General features: G+C 40.0%; 1 protein-coding gene across 1 annotated transcript in view; it reads left to right on the top strand.

Moving 5' to 3' along the window:
* Nucleotides 1–24000, top strand: part of ITGAV (integrin subunit alpha V) — a 1332605-nt gene that overhangs the window by 474565 nt on the left and 834040 nt on the right. The window contains exons 5-6 of the mRNA XM_044075123.1: nucleotides 3363–3369; nucleotides 18730–18794. Of these exons, the coding sequence (XP_043931058.1) occupies nucleotides 3363–3369; nucleotides 18730–18794 (72 nt within the window). The remainder of the gene's footprint in view (nucleotides 1–3362; nucleotides 3370–18729; nucleotides 18795–24000) is intronic.

Here is a 24000-nt window from a genome sequence, read left to right on the forward strand (position 1 = left end):
AACAAAGTGAAAAAGGCTAGGCTTATAAATGCCCTTGGGCAGATAGCCTAGTACGAACCTATGAACCTATTCGAACTCCTGTGAGTTTGACAATGTAATATAGACCCATTTGTTTGGAATGGCTAAAATCTAATTGCGTATTTTTTTGTCTGAGGCAAATAAAAAAAAATTAAATATTTTTAATGAAATGCATTACTTTATTACTCTAAACTTCAGTCTCTGGGCTAAGGTTGAACAGTCTAGTGGGATCAGTGTTCTAGCCCAGTTAACAAACTGTGGAAATAAATTAGCCATTTTATTTTTCAGTATTTCCATGATAATAAACTGTTAGAGAAAGCATTTATTGAATATTTCAGTACTTACGTTGTGAGCATTAACTTGTAATCTTCAAGGAACAAAAAAGAAAAAAAATGTTTTTTTAAATAGTGGCATCTTCCTTTAATTAATGTACATTGTATTTGTGAAGCATTCTTTGAGGTTATCTGAAGCTAGAGACCCGATTTAACATAATGGACTATGGTTTCTTTTCTTACATTTTTGAAACACACATCTGTTAATAATTAAGACAGCTGCCTTTGACCATGCAAATATTTAATTAGGTTTACTTTTGTGCACCCACCTGTTGAAGCAGTTGTTGATCTTCTATGAAGAAACCTCTTTTTCTAAGTCAAAGCTGACTTGGTATGTACCCAATGCAGTTAAAGCTCCAAATGGGAATTTTGTTCAGTAGGGAGTGAAGTCAGCATGAGACTGTTAGTCTGCATGAGCTACATTCAGCTGTTTTGTCACTGGATTCTGTGTTTGTACATATGTAAAAGACCTAGTGAGGCTCATAACAACCCAGATTAGAAAGGCCACTCGAAGGCCTTCAAGATGTTGAGGTTCATCCCCAACAAAGGTATGGAGAGATTAGGCTACGGAAAGTGGCTGATGAAACTAGGGCTTATCTCAATGAAGAGCATAAAAGTAAAGTGAGGCAGAAACTTCATATGCAGGATGATAAAGGAGGAGAGCAAGGGATTAGACATCAAGAATGTAGTATGAAGATGAAAGGGCCACAAACACAGTATAGAGGGAATGAGTTGTAAACAATACTTCAGAGAATGCTGCTTCGTAAAAAGGTTGGTAGAAGCATTGAATAAGTTGCTAGAGTAGGTTGTAAGAAAAAATGTGCACTTGCTTCTTTCAGAAGATTATGGAACAGATGAAGCAGAAATTGTGAAAAAAGGAGTGTAGAGCACCTACAAAGCTGCTGATTTATCTTTTTTTTTTTTTTTTTTTTTTAACTTCCGCGGTATAATTTTAGATATTTTGTTTCTGAGCCTCTTGTTCTACCTTTCTGCTCTGACCATTGACCAACCATTTGAATTAGGTCCCCTTCATCTGTGAGTGTAGCTTAGTCCTCAGGCTAGTGTCCAGCTTTGGGTGAACAGACAGCGTAGAGTTGACAGATCCTGTCCCTTCTTTGTCACCTACCTCCCATTGTTTTATGGCAGCCTGGACAAGCAGGTTTCTTACAGTACTAGTCAGTAAAACATGGATGTGTCTCTGCATGTCCCACGCCTCTGGTTAAAGTTGACAGACCTACTGCTGGGCATACGATTGTCTCCAGTCCTCCATACTTCCTTACTGTAACACCCGGCCTCCACTGGCTATCATTATTGCAGTAGGCTAGGATGTTTTCCCTCTCGATAGGATAAGTAAACTGATATTGGATGCTTCTTCCTGGCTTGCAGCTCTATATAGGAAGCTGCTACTCAAACCTGAATCATTTATGCTGCAGTAAGGGTTTTATCAATGTACACCAAACAATTTGTCTAATATCTACTGGTTTTCCTTTGCTTTTCCCAGCACTTGCTACTAATATCTTGTAAATGGCTACTAGTAGATCTCGCCTCTCTCATTCCTTCTGCATGTAAACTTGCATACTGATGACATTTGAAGCCCATAACAGTTTAGTCATTAGCAGTTTGAGGAGGTGAGAAAGGAGATTGTCATAGTGGGGAAGGTAGATCATTATGATTATTTGAAAGTAACACTATTTTTATCATATTTTTTGGCCAGGAGTGGGATTTGCTGTAGTATAGTAATGACTAGCTTGGTGCCTTAGTGCAATGATTGCACTTAAATTCCTTTATTTCCATGTGCTCTTCCCTTTTGATGCTTATTTTATTTGGTTAATGTGCTACACTGTACACTATGTTCACTGCTCTTGAAATACCTTTAACTGTCATATTTACTGAATGAGAGGAACAGTGTGGTACACTGTCATCACTGTCCCCAAGATGCCCTTAAAACTGTCCTGTTTCTTAAATTAAAACTGCTGCTGTGAGATGGATAATTTGGTACACTGTACACTGTGATCACGTCCCACAAAATACCATTAAGACTGTCCTGTTTTTTACAATAACATCACTGGTATGAGATGGACTGTATGTCTCATTAAATGGTAAAAATGGCAAGGAAATCCCAGCCAAGCTAGTGTCTAAACTGTATAATATTTAAACCTCCCATTGTAGAGGCACTTAAAATGTTGAAAATGACCCCTTAACGACATGCAGCGTTTCAGCTACGTGGCTTCTGAATGCCTATGATTTTTTACTTTTTAAGTCTTTATGGGTACATTCAGGCCATAAAAGCCAAACCCCACTAGCTGTAGGCATACATGATTCAGCCTTTACCAAGTCAGACGTATGCAGTTGTATACTGCTGGCAGTAACCTTGCAAAACTTTCATATGTCTGTGGTTGGGATAGAATTCATTACAAACAAACGTTCATACAGGATTTTTCTTTCTTTTCATATCTTGATTAAATCATTCTTTATGGCAGAACTGTAACTTGCTTTTCTGATACCCTGCGCAGATCTCTTAAAAAGCCGTTCTCCACTTATGCAACTGCAGCGTGCTGCTAGCTAAAAGCACCTTGCTACAATTACTGCCACACACTCAACTAATGCTAAATGCTTCAGCCAAAATTTAAATACAACGTCAGCATTCATTTGTAAGGCACTATATCTTTGCAGCTTCATATTTTAGTGTTTATACTGTTTTCCTGCAGCATTGGCATCTGCTGATTATACCCCCTGACAGCTTTTGCCCTTCACCCTGCCATTTTTATGCATCTGCTATGTGGATCATTTTTAGGGTAAATCATTAGTAGACATTCCATCCAAAAGTAATGTTTGCCATTTGTAATAAATGTTTCCTTAGATAAATGTTTGCATTTGATACTGTGCATAGTTACAGCTGTAATCCATATCAAAAGTGGGACTTGAGTAAGAACTTTTACTTCCTAGTGGCCAGGGTTGATCTTGAGGGGTGGTTAAAATCCAGGATGATGGCATCCTACTGCCTAGGATGGATGCAGGTATTTGCTTTGTCTGTGGCTTTCTGTTCTGTGAGATTGTTCTGCTTCACCACGTTTTGCATGTTAGTGTTATGAACTTGCTTGAGGTCTTCCACATTTTGTTCATTCTGTGTGTGTGCGTGCGTCTGTGTGTGTCTATATATATATATATATATATATATATATATATATATATATATAATTTATTTATTTATTTATTTATATAGGGTCTACTTTATATCGACGAAAGATCAAAATGTCAAGCGCTCACATTAGTGGAAATTCAGCAACTCAGTATTTTTTTTTTTGGATCACAGTACAGTGAAGATTGGAATATTTGACCTTTCCTTTCTCTAGTGCGATTTCGAGTTACTGAATTTACGCTCCTGTGAGCATTCAAAATTTTGATCTTTTGACTATTTAATATAGACTCTCTCTCTCTCTGTCTATATATATATATATATATATATATATATATATATATATATGTACTATAGTTGTGTAAAATCTTACCATAACGGTAGATGTCCCTGCCTTCACTGCTGCAGTATTCTTAACACATGGGATTCCCTGCCAAGGAAGCCCAAATGGTCCAGCCAGTCTACCAATGAATACTTGTTGCTTTTAAAAGGTATGCCAAATGCCACCCAAACACTCATTGCTTAGCATAAAGCATAAAGGTGATTTTCAAGTCTACCGTAATCGGAACTGAATGCCCCAATAGGAACACAGCCCAAGAAAACCAAGAGGTAACCTGTACATCCAGGAAGGCAAAAGCTTTAGAAATACCTTCCAACTTGTAATGTTTGGTAAAGGTATGCCCAGAAGTCCAGGTAGCTGCTTCAAGAATAGAATTAGTATCTAAGCCCTTGAAAAAAGCACCTGAAGAAGTCACAGCTCTAGTAGAATGAGCATTAACTGAAGAAGTAAGGCTCTCACCATGAAAAGTGTAACAAAAGGAAATAGCTTTAGAAATCCATGAAGAAATAGTTTGCTTGGATACAGCAAGTCCCAAAGAGCTAGGATGATGAGAAATAAATAACTGATCATTTTCTGATAGCCTTCATCTTATCCAAATAAGCCCTGAGTTGCCTATGCACGTCCAAAGTATGCAGCATCCCCTGACTGTCAGATTGTGGATAGGGGAAAAAAGTGGGCAGATTAATAGAGTGATTCAGTGATAGCTCATTAACCACCATAGGCGCAAAAGAAGGGTTAGTGTGTAAGGACACCCTGTCCTCATGAAAGATGAAAGGTGGAGGAAAAGCTGTAAGGGCCAGCAACTCGGACATCTGTCTGGCAGAAGTAAGTGTTAACAAAAGAACAGTCTTCCAGGAACAATGTAGGAAGGAAACTGATGCAGCAGGCTGAAAAGGTGCCCGAGTCAACTTCTCCAAAACAAAATTAAGATCCCAGGGAGGAGGAACAGGCTTCCTTGGATGTCTAATATTAAGGATGCCTTTAAGAAATTGTTTAACCTCAAATCTAGAAGCTAAATAAGTAGAAAAAGGCAGACAAACAGAGATCGAGTCATAGGTGTTTACTAGGCTAACGACTACAAGGGCTTTTTTAAGCCTAGAGCCATGCATCCCAAAACAGTTCTGATACCCTTGATTAGTGTAAGCATGGGCCTGGGAGGTGAACCGTTTATAGGTTACCTTTGTCCATTAGAGACATAGGTGCCAAACCAGGGACACATTTCCAGTTTCCCATTCAGTTGTCCAAGTTGCACTTGAATTGAATCTCTGCTTCACATGGATGGGGAGCCTGTTCCATAGACAGGTTAGTCTCTGGGATACATACCTATCACTCCAGCAGGTCCTATTTATATCACAGGCAAGGTTTAAGTGTTTAGAATGGGTAATTCTGGTGCCCTTTGTTTTGTGGATATGCAGGAGGTCTAGCAGAGTGGGGTCTGACAGTACCCTGTATGCCAGACATAGATTTCCCCTCAAAAGCTTGTAGGAGACAGAATACAGGGATAGGGCTTCAAGGTGGTCTGCATAGGACATTTTACTTATGCCCTGTATTCTTTTAGTGAGGAACCCCTGTGGCTGTTCCAGTTGTTTGATATGCCTGGTTAGGTACATACCAAAGGGGGCACTGTACTCAATGATAGGTCTGATGAATGCCAAATACAGTGGAACAATGACTTCCTTGGACTTAGATGCCATACCTTTGTTTATAAGTTGCTCAATGCAGAATGATTTCCTCATCACTGTAGACACATGATGGTCAAAGGCTAGATTAAAATCTATGTGTGTCCCTAAGTCCCTGACTGCTGGCTCATCTCTAAGGGGTGTGTTGTCAATATGATAGTTACCAGGGATGGATGACTTCCTAAAGGATACTGTTATGCATTTCTTGGCATTTAGTTTTAGTCCATGGCTCTGACACCAGTTGTTTGTCTGTGTCAGCCTTTCCTGAAGAACATTTGTGTCAGTGTGAGATTCAGTGACCGCTTCTAATTTGCAATTGTTTGCATATTTAGTCAGCCAGAGACCACTGACATTGGCCTTGATTTCTGAGAAGTAAGTGTCAAAAAGGAGTGGTCCAAGTACTGATCCCTGAGGGACTCCACTTGTGACTGGCCTCTTTGCAGAGGTGGACTTCCCATTTCTAACTTCCTGGGTCCTGTCTTTTAGCCAGTTGGCTATCCACTGGGTGCCATGCGGGTTTTTACCCACCCTCTTGAGTTTGTCAACAATGCCAGAGTGTGGTATTTTGTCAAATGCCTTGGCCAGGTCAAGGTAGGCAGTGTGAATGATTTTGCCCTCATCTATTGCTTTGGTGACCTTCTCAAAGAAGTCCAAGTTGAGTAGGCATGATCTGCCATTAAAGAAACCAAGCTGGGTTGGGTCTAGTGTATGGAGGTTTACTATATCTCTCTTGATCATCTCTCATAATAATTCCTTGCATGGCTTTATAAGACTAGTGAGACTTGTGCTTCTGTAGTTTCCAGGGTATGTAGGTAGCTGATAAGTGCACCTTAATAGAAGAATAGGCCAAACCAGCATTGAACAGCTCACACAAATGAGAAAACCAAAGGAACATCCACAGTAAATAGGTCCACATTACGAGAGAGACACTAACTGGAACAGCTCTTCCATTTGGATAAATAGGATTTCCTAGTAGTAGATTTCCTGGCCTCCTTCAGGGCTTTAAGCATGTCCTCTGAAAAAAAGATGTCTGTGAGGAATCAAAATCCTATCACACATTGTGTCAGTTGAAGTGTGGATAATGGGGATGGATGAGAGATCCCTTGTCTGTGTGATTAGATCCACCCTATGAGGTAACTTTTGATGATTGTCCCTGATTAGATGCAGAAGTGAAGGGAACCAGTGCTGTGATGGCCAAAAGGGAGTCACCAACAAGATTTTGGGAGCATCCTGTTGAATTTTGAACAGGACTTTCAGAATGAGAGGAAGGGGAGGGAATGCATAAAGAAACATCCAATTCCAGGAAAATGAGAGGACATCCACCTTCCACACCAGAGGATTTGGGACTTTGGCACAAAACAGAGGAAGTTGCCTGTTCAGAGGGGAGGCAAAAGATCCATTTGAGGAGCACCCCACTGCTGGATAATGTTCAGAAACACATCCCTGTGAAGCATCCATTTGTGCGACTGAGATAAGGACTTGGTCAGTGTGTCTCTACAGGGTTCTGACTAGAAGGGATATAAACTGCATGAGGATTCACTAGATACTTGGCAGCAAAAACCCATACCAGAACTGCCAACCGGCAAACAAGCTCTCATTTCCTGCTGTTTGTTGATACACCACATCACTGTGATATTGTTTGTGAACACCTTGAGAGGCCTGGGAGAGACAAAAAGGGTGAAACACCTGACGAGCCAGCAGAAGAGCTCTCATGATTTTGACATTGATGTGTTCCTTCTGCTGACAAGGCTGGCAACCACACCTCCTGTCCTTTTAGGGACCCAAATGTCACCCCCATCCCATGTCTGAAGAGCCTGTGAACAATTCCTGACAGGGAAGATGGGGATGAAAAGGGATCCCTGGATTCAGAGACTACTGCTGAATCCACCAGTGAAGTTCCTGTCTGAGACAAGGGATAAGAGGAACTACAAAGTCTAGAGGATGTGCATGTTGGAGCCACACTGACTTCAGAAACCACTGAAACATTTTCATGTGAAGTTTGGCCAGAGGGAGCATTGGAATGGTGGATGCCATGAAACCCAGAGCTCTCAGAAACCCCCTGGAGGTAATAGAAGCCAGCGGAAGAAGAGTCTGAAAGAAAAAAAAATGAGAGTTAATGCCTTTGGAGGGGGCAGGGATGCAAGCACTGGAAATGCCTGAATCCTGCAAACCAGAAAAAAACGTGATCCTGAGAAGTCAGAGAAGACTTTTTGAAATTTATAGTGAACCCCAGGCTCTGAAGAAGGGAAATGGCAAAATGAAGATTTTGCAAAAGGGTCTCTCGAGAGGACACCTGAATCAACAGGTTGTCTAAGTAAGGAAAAATGTGGATCCCTTGAAGCCTGCAAAAAGAAATCACAGGAGCAAGGGATTTGGAGAACACCTGTGGGGCAGTAGAAAGGCCAATGGGCACAACAGAAAACTGAAAATGCCAGGAAGCAACAGAGAAAAACAAAAACTCCCTGAAAAGAGGATGTATTGGAATATGGAAATAAGCATTATTGAGATCCAGAGACACCATATAGGCCTGAGGGAGCAAGAGAGGAAACAACATGAAGGGACAACATCCAAAAAAAAGGTGCTTTTAGAAAAGTGTTTAGATCAGAGTGGTCTAGAATAGGTCTCCAATATCCGTTTTCTCTGGGCACCAGAAACAGGCTGGAGTAGAACCCTTTCAGCCTTTGGGACACAGGCACCAATTAAATAATACCCTGAATCAAGAGAGTTTGAAGAACCTCTGGGAAAAGGGAAGTTGTTCCCAAGGAATACCCATGAAAGGAGGATGGGATTTCTGCACCATGAAGTACCCCTAACGAATAAATTGACAGAACCCAAGAATCCTAAGTTATCTAAAACCAAACAGGAAGAGAAAGGTAAAGAAAAAGAAGAATGTGGCTGAGAAGAGAAAGTCATACAGCACCTGGTATATCTGGAAAGGAAAGCTTCGGACTCCCTGAAAACTGAGAAGCCTTAGCAGGAGGAGCCCATTTGCCACTCTTCCTACCTTTAGCAAAGGGGCGGGATTGTCTAAAAACAAAGGCGGCTTAGGGGTAGTTTCTTAGAAATTTAGACACAGGAGAAATAAACATTTCCACGTCGGAAAAATAGACAACTTGAACACCTCCGCCGGCTTTACCATAAAGGGTATACTCCCATAAAAATCAATAGTATAAGTTGCCAAAGATACTGTAAGTGAATGTTATTGCAAAAGTATCAGCCACTCTTGTAGTAAAAATCGATAAATTTAATAAACGATAAACATATACAAAAAACTGTGATTGAGCGCACTTTCATCTATAATTACAAGACTTCATGGTTCTCAGTGAGGCACTTTCACAGCCCCTGACGCCCGCTACTTTAGAGTCGCAGGCCGCTACTGACTCCCACGTGGAGTCAGCTATGCCGCTGGAAACTCAAGGTATTGGAGCCTTGGACACTATTCCCTCAGATGGGTCCCGAGCCACTGAGCAGGCACCGGCTTCTGAGGGTGTATTCAGACCTAAACATCTTTACATTAAACCGACTTCAACTTCAAAGGCAAAGACTAAAGTACCTTCTAAAGCAAAGAAACAAACTCAGGAGCCACGTGGACAGGCCTCTGTGCCCAAAAAAACAGATGCTCAAAATGGCCGAAGACTTGATCACCTTGATCAGGGGTTCCCACCCCCCTCCTGATAAGAGGCCTAGGCAAGAGACTGCCTATGAATCTTCATATCAGGTTTATATTTTTTCTGATTCCTCTTCTGATCAGGAATATTCTCTTCCCCCCTATAAGGATTCTGATGCTGAAGAATCTATACCTTCACCTTCTCCTCCAGAGGACTATTCTTTTGGGGAAACCTTGCATACCATGAGGGAGCATTTCCACTGGGAGAGCCAAGATTTTTCAGAATCTAAAAAGAGGCTCAGGGATTTCCTTTTACTACCTCAACACAGGCCTCTAGCCATTCCACCTGTGTTAGACATTGTAGATGATGTGTTTTCGGAGTCTAGTCTTGACCCCTGACTCCTTACCTCCAGCTCCTGTTAAGCCTGACAGATATTACAGGTTTCCTGACTCTTATAAATTCCTTTTTAAAAACCCTGCTGCTGACCCAGAAACTATTTTACAGGGTCCCAAAGGAGTTAAGGCTTCCGCTGCAAAACCCCCTACCCCCTCTGACAGGGATTCTAGGGCACTGTATAGATGGGGAAAAAGGTTTACACATCTGCTACCTTGGTTATAAGGGCCTTTAAACTGTCAGTTTCATATGCTCAGATATCAGCAACATGTCATGGCATTGCTTAAACAGAAAATGTTGTTAAACTCTGAATGTGCAGAAAACAAGGAAATGCAGGGTTTATTGCATGCAGCTGAACAAGTTGGAACGCATACTTTGCAATGTGGTTTTGATTCTTTGGAGGCCTCCTGTAGGGCTGCAGTTACGGGTTCTGTAATTAGGAGGCATGCTTGGTTAAAGGAATAAAATCTGCCTGATCATGTCAAAGTTAAATTATTAGATGCACCTTTACAGCATGATACTTTGTTTGGTGTTAAGGCAGAAGAGGTGTTAAAGAAAATGGAGGACAAAGCTAAATCTATGCAAACTGTCAAAGATTTTTTACAAGTACAGCCACCTAGGTTTAGTAGACACTGGCCTACAAAGAATTGGACCTTTCCTGTGTCAGACAGACCTCAAAGGGGCAGATCCAGATGCCCTAGAGGCAGATCCCAGGCACAAGGTTCATACAGGTCAAAGCAATGGGGGTGCTTCTACCTCCAAAGTTGGAGAAGACAAATCACAACCATACAGGAAATAGTCCCAATGACTTCTCCCTGCCGGCACCAAGCACTTGGCAGCACCCTTAGGGGGAAAATTAGCACTTTTTTCTGAAAATTGGCACATTATAACCCAGGACAAGTGGGTTCTAAATATAGTGTCACAAGGCTACAAGTTCCATTTCCATACCCTGCCAAAGGCAAACAGCTGGCCAGATCTGCCAAAAAATCAATGGGCAGAGGCGCAAAAACAAGTCTCATCCCTCATGGACATGGGGGCCATTCAACAAGTACCAGAGCAAGAGCAGGGACAAGGATTTTACTCAAGACTGTTCTTGGTACCCAGAAAGGACAAGGCCTGGAGACTAATACTGGACCTGTCTATTCTGAACACATTCCTGGATATACCAAAATTCAAAATGTTGACTTTGCAGCAGCTTCTGCCCATGCTGGGCAAGAATGCTTGGCTTGTGACCTTAGACCTAAAAGAAGCATACCTGCATGTTCCAATCAGGCAATCATGCAGAAGATACTTCAGATTCAAGGCTGGCTCAATGCATTACCAATTCTCTGCACTGCCCTTTGGCTTATCTACTGTGCCCAGAGTCTTTACAAAGTGACTGGCACCAGTAATTCCATTCTGCAGACAAAGAGGAATACAAATATATCCTTACTTGGACGACTGTCTAATTCAAGCAGAAAACAAGGACATTCTTCTACAGCATCTGGCGTTTGTGAAAAGACTTCTAACATGCCTAGGGTACACAGTCAATGAAAAGAAATCAAAACTAGTACCCTCTCAAGAGAGAATATTCCTGGGTGTCAGCTTAAGTACAACTGCCCAGATATCTTATCTCATGCCAGACAAACAAAGACAACTGACTACCTATTTCAAAATGTTAGCAACAAAGGCCCAGTTATCTGCAAGAAAAAATCTGCAGGCTTTGGGCTTCATGGCATCCTGCATCCTACTAATTCCATATGCAAGACTGCATATGAGGAAACTTCAGTGGTACCTAAAAAGTGTTTGGACTCAACATTGTCACAGCCTGGAAACAATGATTACTCTCATTCCCTGCCTGCAACAGGAATTTCGATGGTGGGTGAAGGCTTGTCACCAGAACAAGGGACAGCCATTCACATTACCCCCAGCCAGGCAGACACTAACAACGGATGCTTCAGATTATGCCTGGGGGGCCCACATGGCAGGAAGATGCATTCAGGGCACATGGTCCTCCCAACCAAATACATCTACATATCAATCAAAAAGAGCTGCTAGCTGTTCATAATGCCCTGACAGCCTTCAAGGACCTACTTCATCCGGGACAACTACTGATAAAGACAGACAACACCATGGTCATGTGGTATATAAATAAGCAGGGGACACACATTCTTACCCCCTTTGCAGACTAACCATGACTTTGTAGGACACAGCATTGACTTACCAAGTACATCTGCAGGCACAATTCCTGCCAGGAAAGGAAAACACTCTGGCAGATGAACTAAGCAGAAACCTCATGGATCCCCACTAGTGACAGCTGGATCCACAAGTCTTCAGCATGATAACAAGGAAATGGGGATGCCCGGACATAGATCTATTTGCCTCCCCTCACAACTACAGACTAAAAAGATATTCTGCACAAGGACTTATCACAGACAAGCATTGAAAGTGGACACCCTATCTTTCAGCTGGAAAAACCTATCAGTATGTGCCTTTCCTCCACTGCCTCTCCTCCCCAAGGTACTCCTAAAGGTCAGACAGGAGAAGCCAAAGATGATACTGATTGTCCCAGATTGGCCCCACCAGTACTGGTATCCAGTCCTAAGGAACTTGTCTAAATGCCCAGCTTGGACCTTACCTCAAATACCTCATCTGCTGTCCCAGCAAAACAATTGGATCCTGCACAGCCAACTCAGTACTTTAAACCTGGCAGCATGGCGGATAATGTCATACAAAACACACCTCTCAGTAAAGCTGTGATGGATGTAATTTTGGAAGCCAGAAGGCCTAGTACTAGAAAATCTTATGTTGGAAAATGGAAGAGATTCTGTGCTTGGAACCAGGCACAAGGAACTGATGCAGCTGTACCAAATATTCCTCAGATTTTGCAATACTTAACTGAGATGCTGGACAAAGGCCTATTTTTTTCATCAATTAAAATTCATGTCTCTTACATTTCGGCTCATTACAATACAGAGCCACCAATCTTTTCTCATCCTTTATTAAAGCAGTACCTCAGAGGAGCCAAAAACTTAAGGCCTCCTAGGAGATCACCAATACCTGCATGGGACCTCAACTATGTCTTGGAAAAACTCACCATGCCGCCTTTTGAGCCAGCTGCTACTGCTGATATAAAGTTTTTATCTTGGAAAACAGCTCTTCTCCTAGCAATAACTTCTGCAAGATGGGTTTCAGAGCTGCAGGCACTCATGGCTGTGGAACCTTATGTCATGTTTTATCCAGACAGGGTCACTGAGGACAAACCCAACATTTATGCCTAAGGTGGTGTCCAGTGTGGCTCTTAACCAAACTATTCATCTGCCAACTTTTTATCCAAATCCACAGAACAAGGAGGAGATAATTCTGCATTCTTTAGACGTACACAGACAGCTTAGATTCTACTTGGACAGAACCAAAGTTCTCAGGAAGACAGAGCAATTACTAGTGGCATATGCTGCAGGATCACAAGGAAAGACTATCTCAAAGCAGACTATTTCAAAGTGGATAGACCACTGCATTCGTTTCTGCTATTTACACCATGACAAGCTAGTGCCTAAGGACATTAGGCCACATTCAACCAGAGCTGCAGCCACTTCAGCAGCCTTTCTCAGGGGAGTACCAATCAAAGACGTATTAGAGGCTGCTACTTGGAGTTCAGTGCACACCTTTACAAAGCACTATCATCTGCCACTCTACTCTAAATCCAGGGCATGCTTTGCCACTGCAGTTCTGCAGGGCCTCATAGCCGCTCATAATGCTGTTTAGCCCCAGCCTTCCAACCATAGCTTTGGGACTCTACCCAAATGTAATGACTGCAACAGTGAAACACGAAGAACATAGTACAGTTGTGTACAATTACCATAAATGTAGATGTTCGAGTGTATTCACTGTTGCAGTCCAGGTTACCCACCCGCCAGCCCCCTTTTTTCTGCTGGAACTTTTCTTTCCTTCTCTGATTTATACAACCTATGTGAGGGAGGATGGCATAATGGTTAAGGTGTTTAGCTTGCAGACACAAGGTGCAGGGTTTGATTCTCACATGGGGTAATTGGCTAGGCTTTAAAATGGCCCATAAGGGCAGTTAGCCTAGTACTAACCTATGAACCTATGGTGTATTTGCTTGTAGATGAAGGTAAAGTTTATAGTGGTGTATGTATTTTTATATATATATAAATTTTGGTTACCCTTTTAGGGGGCACCTGACATCTGGGGCAAGCAAAACTGAAGAAAATGGCGTTGGCTGCTTCTTTTATACCCCCTGACAACCTGACGTCAGGGAAGGGGGTGACAGTGGCTGATGCAGGACCCAAGACTTTGGAATTCAGGCCAACTGAGGGCAACCTGCCAGCAGGATTACCCTAATGTAATGACTGCAACAGTGAATACACTCGAACATCTACATTTATGGTAAGTGTACACAACTGTACTTTCTCTAGGTCTTTTAAAGGGAGTAGAGGACCAAGGAGGAGGAGGCTTTAAGGACATTAAAGCAGCAAATAGCCCCTGGGTGAACTCCTGCCACTCACTTTGTGGAGCCATAGGAGCAGAAGAAACTTGTTTAATTTTTTGTTTTTCTTTAAGTGAACTTCCCCTCCAGAAAGGTGAAAAGGCTCAGACCCAGGACAGCAGTCGAGAACCATAATTTGAACTTCTTCCCCAACTAAAAATTAAGGAACTCCCCTAGGCCCTTTGGAAAAAAATCAGCTGCGGTTCCCCCTGAATGTCTAAGATGGGCACCTGCAAAGCCTCTATGGACATGCTGCCAGCTGGACCCTCACAGGCCCCCAACATGGTAGCTGCAGTGAAATGTGACACTACAGCTGGGCAAGCCTCTGGGTTTGAAACACCTGGCAGAGGCTGGACAGTGGAAGATTCTGATAACCAACAAGGTCACAAACCAGTAAGCTAATATTTTAATAATTATTAAAAATAACATTGACTGATTTTAATTTTTTTGTTTTAGATAGTATAAAGGTTGATTTACAAGGCAAAATAACTGAAGCACATTTAAATCTTAAAGAAGTGTGTTATGGCAAATTAAGCTCAAGGCAACAGTACCACCTGGACTAATGATAGTTGTTTTTTAGCTCCTGTTTTAAAGTTAAGTCATTATGACACTTAACTAGTTTTTTGGGGGGGGGCGTTTATTGGAATGTTCCTTGGATATTTGTTGTACTATTAAGGAGTGTTTTAAGCTGAAATATGGATATGTTTTTATATTTCAAGTTTTAATTGCATAACTGAATTGGTCAGGTGACCTATGATTTGTGTAAGTTAGGTGGGGAGGGGTAAAATATGTTATGATGAAGTTCTGATTTACTGAACGAAAGCGCTCATCATATTTTTTCAAGAATAAACTGTTTGTGGATTATTGGTTTCCTTTCTTTCCTACTGGTTTGCATCAGCTTAGTGGAAGATTCTGGTCATGCTTTTTTCACTTTCTTGTTCCATAATGGCTGATCCCTCGGGTGGGAGATTCTTTCCATTTTATCTTTGGCGAGAAGCTTAAGACACTGGTTTTCAAGATACAAGGAAATGGAAGAAAATCTACTGCAAAGGGTTTTCAGAATGAATGCCTGACAAATAGAACAAGACGTATGGTCATGAGAAGCCCTTAAACAAAAAAGACACTTATCGTGGTGGTCTTTTTGGGGAATCTGTCTCCCACACTGGCATTTAACCTTCCTGGATGAGGAGCACAAAAAAAGTAAGGAAAAACAAAATTCCCAATCGGGCACGTATCTGCAACTGCAAAAAAAGTCTGTAAACAGTTGTAGGTAGTCACTGGGGAATGAAAATAGGTTCAACTGACAGAAAATGGATGCAGGTAACCCAGTCAATGGTAAAAAGAAACTTTCAAACTGGTGGTAAAAGACGTTCTGATTATGGTAGGTCTGTACATCACCTTTATGCCTAATGCTATGCTAGGAGTGTTTGGGTGATGTTTGGTGTACCTTTTAAAAGCAACAAGTAGTCTTTGGTAGACTGAATGGACATTCAGGCTTCCATGGCAGGGAATCACATCTGTTAAGAATACTGCAGCAGTGAAGTAAGGACGTGTGTGTCTGTGTGTGTTGGTGAATGTATTATTTGTTCCCTTATCAGTGCTTGCTACATTTAACATTAATCCACTAAGATTTCCTTGCATATTATTGATTTATTGCCATTATATTTTTGGACGTTTTATGAGGGTGCTTGGGACTTTAAACTGTGCTGCTCCAAGATTCTTCAATTTGATGAAGCACAAAAACACAATGAATAAACCCAGAAACCACACTTAAGACCGAAGCCAGGGATTCCACCACCGATAATTTTATTTGTTGAGTGCTTTCATCCACATGTAAAAGGACTTCATCAGAACAAAAAAAGAATGGCACTACTACATTAAATAACCCAGCCCATAATCTGATTGGATAATACCCAAGCTCTCATTTAAGTAATACTCCCAAGTCTTTACATTTAAAAAAACATAAATATATATGCCAGCATCCCACCTTTTTTAAAAAATATGTATACATGTATAAATATATATCCATTCATATACACACATCAAGAATTTTTTAAAACTAACTCGATACAAACATAATAATGTCACCATTTAAAATACTAAACTAAAACACTACATGTTGTATATATATATATATATATATATATATATATATATATATATATATATATATATACACGCGCGCACGCACACACACACACACACACACACACACACACACACACACACACACACACACACACACACACACACACACTGTTAGGTTAGTTAAAATTCCCTTGAGCCACATTAGATCTAAAATAAAGGATGTAGTTATCCGACTTATAATTCTGACCCTGCCTTTAATTTGAGAACACTACTAATAGAACATTGGTCGTTTAAACCAGAAAATACAGTGCCGTTCAGCCTTGGTTGCCATTGCAACTCTTGAAATGTAACATCTCATTGTAGGAGCCACCTCCCAAGTCCTGTTGTACCTGGTCTATAATGACAAATTTGAATACATATTTATCGTTTCCTTCAATACGTTTGTATAGTGCATTATTCTTATCTTTTCTCCTAATGCTGTACATATGTTGATATATTCTGTTCCTAAAACACAATTTTGTTTTTCCTGTGTAAAAACCTTGACACTCTTGACACAGGGCAACATATATTATCCCCTTAGACCCACAATTGTATTTCCTTTTTAAGTGTATACATCCATAATTTCCAAGTTTTAATGAGTCTACTTCAAGTATGTATTTACACTGATTCAATACCCACATTTGGATATTTTTACCCCTAATATAGAGAAATTCACCCTTTCTACCATATTTTTAATGCAGACATCTCTTTTGCACACAATATTAGGTACAGGTCCAACAGTGTTTTCCCATTCTTTGTTCACTTGAAAAATACACCAATTATTTTCCGTGACTTGTTTAATGTTATAGAAGTTGTTGTTAAAAGTTAAAACTAGGGCTCTATTAAAAACCTCAATTCTTTTCACCCTGAAAATCATTCACAGTGTTCACAATCTCCCCTTTTTACCTAATAAGGGAACAAAATGTCCATTCTTTTTCTTTTTGTCATAACTTCCTGAAAGATCTCCTGTAGGAAATCATCAGGGTACCCTCTCTTCCAAAACATATACTTTAAAGTGGTACTTTGATTCCCAAACTCTGTCTTCTGAAACCATCCTTGCTAACCTTACCATTTGCCCTTTTACTAAAGATTTCTTTAGGTAGTGCGGATGGCAGCTAGAAAAATGTAGCAGTGAGTTAGAATATGTCTGCTTTATATATATGTATGTATATATATATATATATATATATATATATATATATATATATATATATATATATATATATATATATGATTCAAAAATTGCCCTTTCTCTATTTTTCCAAATGGTTATGTCCAAGTAATTGACACTCTCACAGGATGTAACCATCATAAACTTAATTGGTAGTTTGGTGGAGAAAGTTGAAAAATTCCTCCAATCTGTCCAAAAAATGACTGTTATCCAAGAACCTCCCATAAAAACGCCAAGAATCCTTGAAGCCAGATTTAAACACATAGTTCGACTCCCAGTATACCTAAACCATATTGGCAGAATTAGGGGCACACACTGCACCCATTGCAACCCCTGTCTGTTGCTTGAAAAGTTGGCCTTCAAACACTATGAAATTATTAAGTACCAGTTCCATCAAGGATCTCAAAGTCAAGGCCCTACCATGGTCCATCCCTGCACATTGCCATAGATAGGAATAAAACCAGTCGACCCCTATTTCGTGTGGAATCGCTGAGTACAGGTCAACAATAGCTATCATCGCAAACAATAAATCATTCCTGTATAGATCTGGGGAAATCCTAGACAAAAAATCCCATGAGTCTTTTAGACATAGGACATACTTCTGTAGTAAGCACTTTGTGTAAAAATCAATACATCTGGCTATAAAAAAGGTCTTGGAGGCTCTGGTATCCACAATGGGTCTGAAGGTGGGATTATTTATGTCCTTGTGTACTTTGGGAATGACAAATAAAAACAGGTATTTTTGGATTTTTTTACTTGAAGGTTAACTATATTCTGGGGGAAATATTTGGTTATTCAAACTGAGATCTTCCAACAAAAGGTCTATTTTTTGGAATGAAATATTAATTTCATTGATACTAGATTCTTCATATGTATCACTGAACAGCACCGTAAACATCTTATTGATGTAGTTATTTTTGTTCATGATAACAATGTCCCCTCCCTTATTAGGCTTCATAACTCTGATATCATCTTTCTTGCATATTTCTTTTAATAAACCAGTTTCAACATCCATTAAATTACTTACTCTATACCGTCTGCTACAATTAAGTAGCTGTCTTATATCAGTTTCACAAATCTTTTCAAAAGTAGATGCAACTGGGGCCAATGGAGGATTAAATATCTACTTTCACAAACACATTGCAATATACATCTGCTTTAGGCAGTGCATAGAATGACAGTCTGTGAATGATACCGCTCAGTATTAAAAGTGCACAGAACATATATATAGCACATCTGTTGGAAATTCTCAGAATATTTCATTCAAAGATGCTGGACATTTTCTTGGAAATGTAGGCATGTGTTGTGGTTGTTGCTTTCCTGTCACAGAAAACAATATTTCTGAGTCCTTCTGGCAAACTATTTGGTTTGGTGTAACAAAGTAATGATGTTGATGGTGATGAAGATGGTGCTGATATGTTTTGTTTGTACCTCTTTTCCAGGTAAAGGTGATGCTGAGGGACAAGGATTCTGTCAAGGAGGTTTCAGCATTGACTTTACAAAGGTATGCAACACTGTAATGTCTGCTTTCTTTCTGTTTCAGAAATAAATTGTGTTAGCTAAACAAATTCTCCTTTATCAAAAGAGTAGTAGAGAGAGGAAAAATGATAAATTAAGTACAGAGAGGAAGAGTTCATTGTGATCATATTACATATTACCTTTTTGCAATTATTCTGTATGTGTTATTCATTTATATTTTCATTACATTATAAGAACTGCTATTGAGTGTACATTTATTTGTTTTGAAACTAATATTCTCTTTGAGCAAATGGACTAATGTGAGAATTGATTTGTTAAAATGAGTTATATATAGGTGATGAGTAAGCCAAATCAGGTAATAAGCTTGCCTGTATAAAGACATTCAGGTTTTCTGTAAGGTTTCTGACTTAAAGTATGGTTAACCTTGGAGAAAAATGTAATTGTTGATGAATATGCTGTCTTATCTTGTCTTCCTATACCTTTAAAGGATGACTAATATGTCTGTCACTTCAAACTGTACTTCTACTTTACCTTACCTCTTATTGTTAGAATGAGAAGTGTAATTTAGAAAACATACATTTTAGAAAGCCTGTCATGTTTAAATACATTTTGTTTCTGGCAAAATGTAGTGGGATTTGATTGTGCTGCAGTTTTCCATCCAGTACCGCTTTAGTGAGCCTAACACCTCATTTTGTTTAAGGCTGATCATTTTAGAGAGGTGCAGTATTAAACTGGCGTGGCTGTACTCAAAGAATCTTCTAGCACTGAAGATTCTGCAGTCATTGCTGTTTTATTTTGTGTGTGTGTGCATGTGCACCTGTGCTCGGTTTTGTGAGTGTGTGTGTGTGTGTGTGTGTGTGTGTGTGTGTGTGTGTGTGTGTGTGTGTGTGTGTGTGTGTGTGTGTGTGTGTGCCCAAGAGTAAATAACTTGGATTGTTGCAGTGTTCTTGACATACTGCATGGAAACTTATAGAATAGTTTTGACTTTGAAGCAGGGGATACGTCTACCCCAGACTAAATATACCAGACATCCCTTGCATTAGACATTAACAGAATGGTGATGTGATGTCCATAATGGACAGCCGGTCATGTATACTTTTGGGGACGAATGGTAGGAACAGAGGGGTGAAGTTTGATCCAACTATGTCAGCTAGCAGGTTGATTATTTCCTCTGGTTTAGTATGGGTGGTGCCATAACTTAGATATTCCACTTTAGATTTTAGCTGTAGTTAAAAAAATGCTTTGATTTTCCTTGGCTAGGGAGTCTGTTTTTGCTTCATAATTTGTTTTTGAGGACTTGACCAAATCTCTGACTTGTTTGTTTAGAATAGTGAGGGATTTCATCTTCTGATGAGCCTGTTCCCACTTGCTTTTTGACTTTAGTTTCTTTCTTTTGTTATATAGCCTGTGTATACCAGGGGTCTGCTTGGGTGGCTTATTTTTCCAGCAAGACCCGAGTTTAATCCAATCTAGTACTGTTGAATCTTTACAACTACTTAAGTGGCTAAACAGGGTATTGGTGTACATCTCTGCATAAGATTCTGTGTTTTCTAGGTCCGGGGCAGCTTTGAAAATGCCTTATGCCATAGGTCACTAGGAGATAGTTTGTATAGGAAACATTCTTTATTGTTTTTGAGCTTGATGAGGTATCTGGCATTATATTTATTTCAAAGGAGACCATTTGGACTGATCCAATCTTAACAAAGAGGACATTACATGGGGGGGGTAATGCTCCCCCATGTAAGTAAGTTCTATGTCCAGGATATTTGAGCCCCTAGTGTGTGTGCCCACCAGCTGATCCAGACCATTTGCATTGACAAAGTCCAAAAAACTCTGAAACTGCATGTTAATGGTTGTGTATGTTCCCTAGTCAATGGTAGAATAGTTAAACTCACCCATGAATAAAGTATTGGGCTGCATGGTGAGTGATTTCATTAAGTCTAGATACATAGTATATTCTTCCTGGCTCATGGTGGGGACAGGTAGCTAACAATAATATGGTAGGAGATTGTTTATATGGTTAGTTGGACATGGAATAGCTTGAGAGAGTTTTATACTGTTTGACCAGTCTTGAGGTGTAGTTATTCTTTATGAAGATGGATGCATCTCCTCCTCTGGTTCTTTCTTGCTCAGTTGGTGGTTTGAATGTATGGAAGGCGTTGTAGCCTTGAACAACTGGGGAGCTTTCCATGGGTTTGAACCATGTCTCAGTGACCACACAGATGTTAACATTTTCCAAGGTGAGGAGTGCTTCTAGGGAATGAAGTTTATTGTTTAGACTTTTATCGTTGAGTAGCAGTACCTTGAGATAATCAAGAAAAAATTGTTACATTCGGAGGTTGGTTACTTTGACACTGCCTAAAAAGCTCTGTAGGGGTGGCTAAAGCCTTTGCCAGCATCCAGAATCCTAGAGGAGCAGACCATCTTTGGCAAAACAGCCTGGCCCATCAATCACATCCTCCATGGCTGACATATATTGGATCCTCTTGAAGTGGTACCAAAAGTTAAGCCCGTTGTTAGGCAATAATTTTTTGTTTGTATTGTGTCATCATCCTTGGTGAAGGTAGAATGCTGCACAAGGCTAGGCTCATAGCTGCCGGTGACATAGTCTGAGAGCTAAAGTCATGTCTCTCTTCATATTGTCCAGGGAGGTACATCTCAGGTCATTCACACCCACATGAACAAAGACAGAATCACATAGTCGTAATGGTAATTGTGGCTTAGTGACTTCACTGCTTGTGTGGTAACGGTAACCTCCTTATCCGTTCTGTTGAGTGGGGCATCCATGTGTATCAATATGGAGTCTCCTATGATCAGTATGTTAGTGTACTGTATGGACTTGTTTTTTTGTGACAGTGGCATGCTTATTATTGTGTGTTGTGGTGGTTGTTTGCTTTGATGTGTGTGTATGTGGTTTCTGAAGGCAGCATTTGGGAGATCTCTGAATTTTTGTTAAGTTACTAGTGAGTATCTCTGCATATGTGAGTGTGTGCCAAATCCTTACTTAGTGTGGGAAGTGATGTTTGTGTGCTGACAACCTGATTAGCATTTGATTTGTCTGTGTATGAGTCTTGCCTTCATTTTCATAGTATAACTGCATCTGACACATGGTATTTAAGGATTTATTGATTGTAAGTATACACGAGACAATTGCTACATTGCCTCAGAGTGCCCATGTCCATCAAACTGGCTACAGAGATGGTAGGAAACTGCCATCCATAAACTCTCTGGCGTAGTTACCAAACAACAAGCAGTTCTGAACAATTTGCACAAGCACAAACAAGAGGCTTCTATACCAGGCAAAAAGGAACAGGCTTTAAGCTAACTACCAATCAGGAAGTCGAGCAGTAAGGCTTCCACCAGCAATCCCCAACTCATATAAGTTTAGATCAGCACACTTTTGCCACAAGAGTGCAGAAGAAAAAAACTTGTTAATGTAAAGTGACTGATCTGGAGTTCAAGAGGAAGAAGACCACACAATCTAGATACAACAGCCCTGACTAACTGATGCAACATAATAAGTACTTAAAGCAGCAGTAGAATAGCACTTTTTATTTTAAGTGCAGCAAATACAGCAAGCATCACAGCTCATTTATTTAGAACTTCTCTGTGTCTTGCTGGACACCTATGCCTACAAGACCTTGGTTTGCATCTAAAAGCATCTGTGGCTCTACAGAGCTGATAACAAGTAGTTTTTGCACTTGCTGTATCTATCTTGGTGCTATTTAACAGTTTTGTGTTTACTGATTTTGTTGAATTTATCACTGTTTTTCAGCCTGCACATGTTAAAGAAACACCATCTGTCTGTTACTGTACTGCTGTTACATTGTTTTCACAGTATTTTATTATTTTGTAACTTCCTCTGATACTGTAAAAGCTGTTCTGAGTTTGCCAAAGTTCTTCTGAGTTTGCTAAAATATTTCTAAGTTTTGCAAAGCTTTCTGTATTTGTAGATGTTTGTGAACTTATTTTCAAGGATTTCTGATACTGCAGGAGTTTTGCCTTTTGTTGTAGAGCATTTGTTACTGCACTTAACCTTCTCTTACAGTTTAACTCAACCCTTGGGTTGCTTTTCTTCCTGCAGTATGATTCCAGTACAATGTAGGTACTTGAAACCTGTTTGTACTTTATGCAGCTTGCATTTCTTCACTTTGGTATTAAAGGAAGGGAAAAGACCACACACTTTTTTTAAGCTTAACTTCTCGGTAAGTTGCAGAGGAATTTGTCTACTCCTGCATGACATACCACAGACACAGAGAGATTTGTTGTCAGAAGCTCAGGCTGCTGTAAAAAAGACAAAGAGGTGTGAAACTGTTTTCCATTGTCTTTATTGCAGAGTGGAAGAGAACGTACACTGATTCACAGTAGTTTACAATGTAGCCATGCCTTCCATAGCAAAAGAGAGCAATTAGATCAGTCAATGGTTCAAAGGCAGTTGTCACCTCTTTTGACAAATTTACATAAGAAGTATCACTGTATTAAAATGCTAAGCTTTAAAGTTTGTTTGCTGTTTATGCATTTTAAGATGACTTGAATGTATGATCAAAGATGTCTGTGACATTTAGAGAAAAGTCAGAAAATATTTTTTCTTGTAATTCTTGTGAAGTACCAGCACATTTACCAAAGTGTAGGGGGAGGCGCTGTCAATTCATCTTGGACTACAAAAAGATACTTTGAACAAAGGCCTGCAAATTAGCAACTGTTCTGTTTGCATCTGTATAATTCCTTTGTATAGTAAAAGCAATCCCCGAGATGCATACAAATGAAGGCCATTCAAGAAATAAAAGCAGTCCTGTTTCAGACAGTATATAAGATGACAGTGACTGACACGAATCCCGTTATATGCCAATGGAATGGGAATACACCACTACTTCCTTATGTCTAGCAAGACTCCTATAAAGCAGACTTGAAATGGATTATGGGAAAGCGAAAGTCTTGAATAAAAATAAGATCACATTGATATGTTAAACCCCATTGACAGCCATTTTGCAGAAAACATATTAAAATTCTATAAGAAGCAGTCGGAGTGAATTTTAGACATTAAAATAACTCTGAAAACAGAGATGGAGTGAAACAATATATATATTTTAGTTCTAAGGTGGAATTTTCCTTTAAGCTCAAAACCAGTGTGCTTTACATTAAAAGGGTTTTATTCTGCACTCTAGTGGGAGCAGAAGGCTGATTCAACACACCAGAGTTGGGAACTGCTGGTGGAAGGCTTATTGTGTGTT

This window comes from Protopterus annectens, chromosome 6.part0 (assembly GCF_019279795.1).
Source record: "Protopterus annectens isolate FY-2018-M chromosome 6.part0, PAN1.0, whole genome shotgun sequence".
Taxonomy (NCBI): Eukaryota; Metazoa; Chordata; order Ceratodontiformes; family Protopteridae; genus Protopterus; species Protopterus annectens.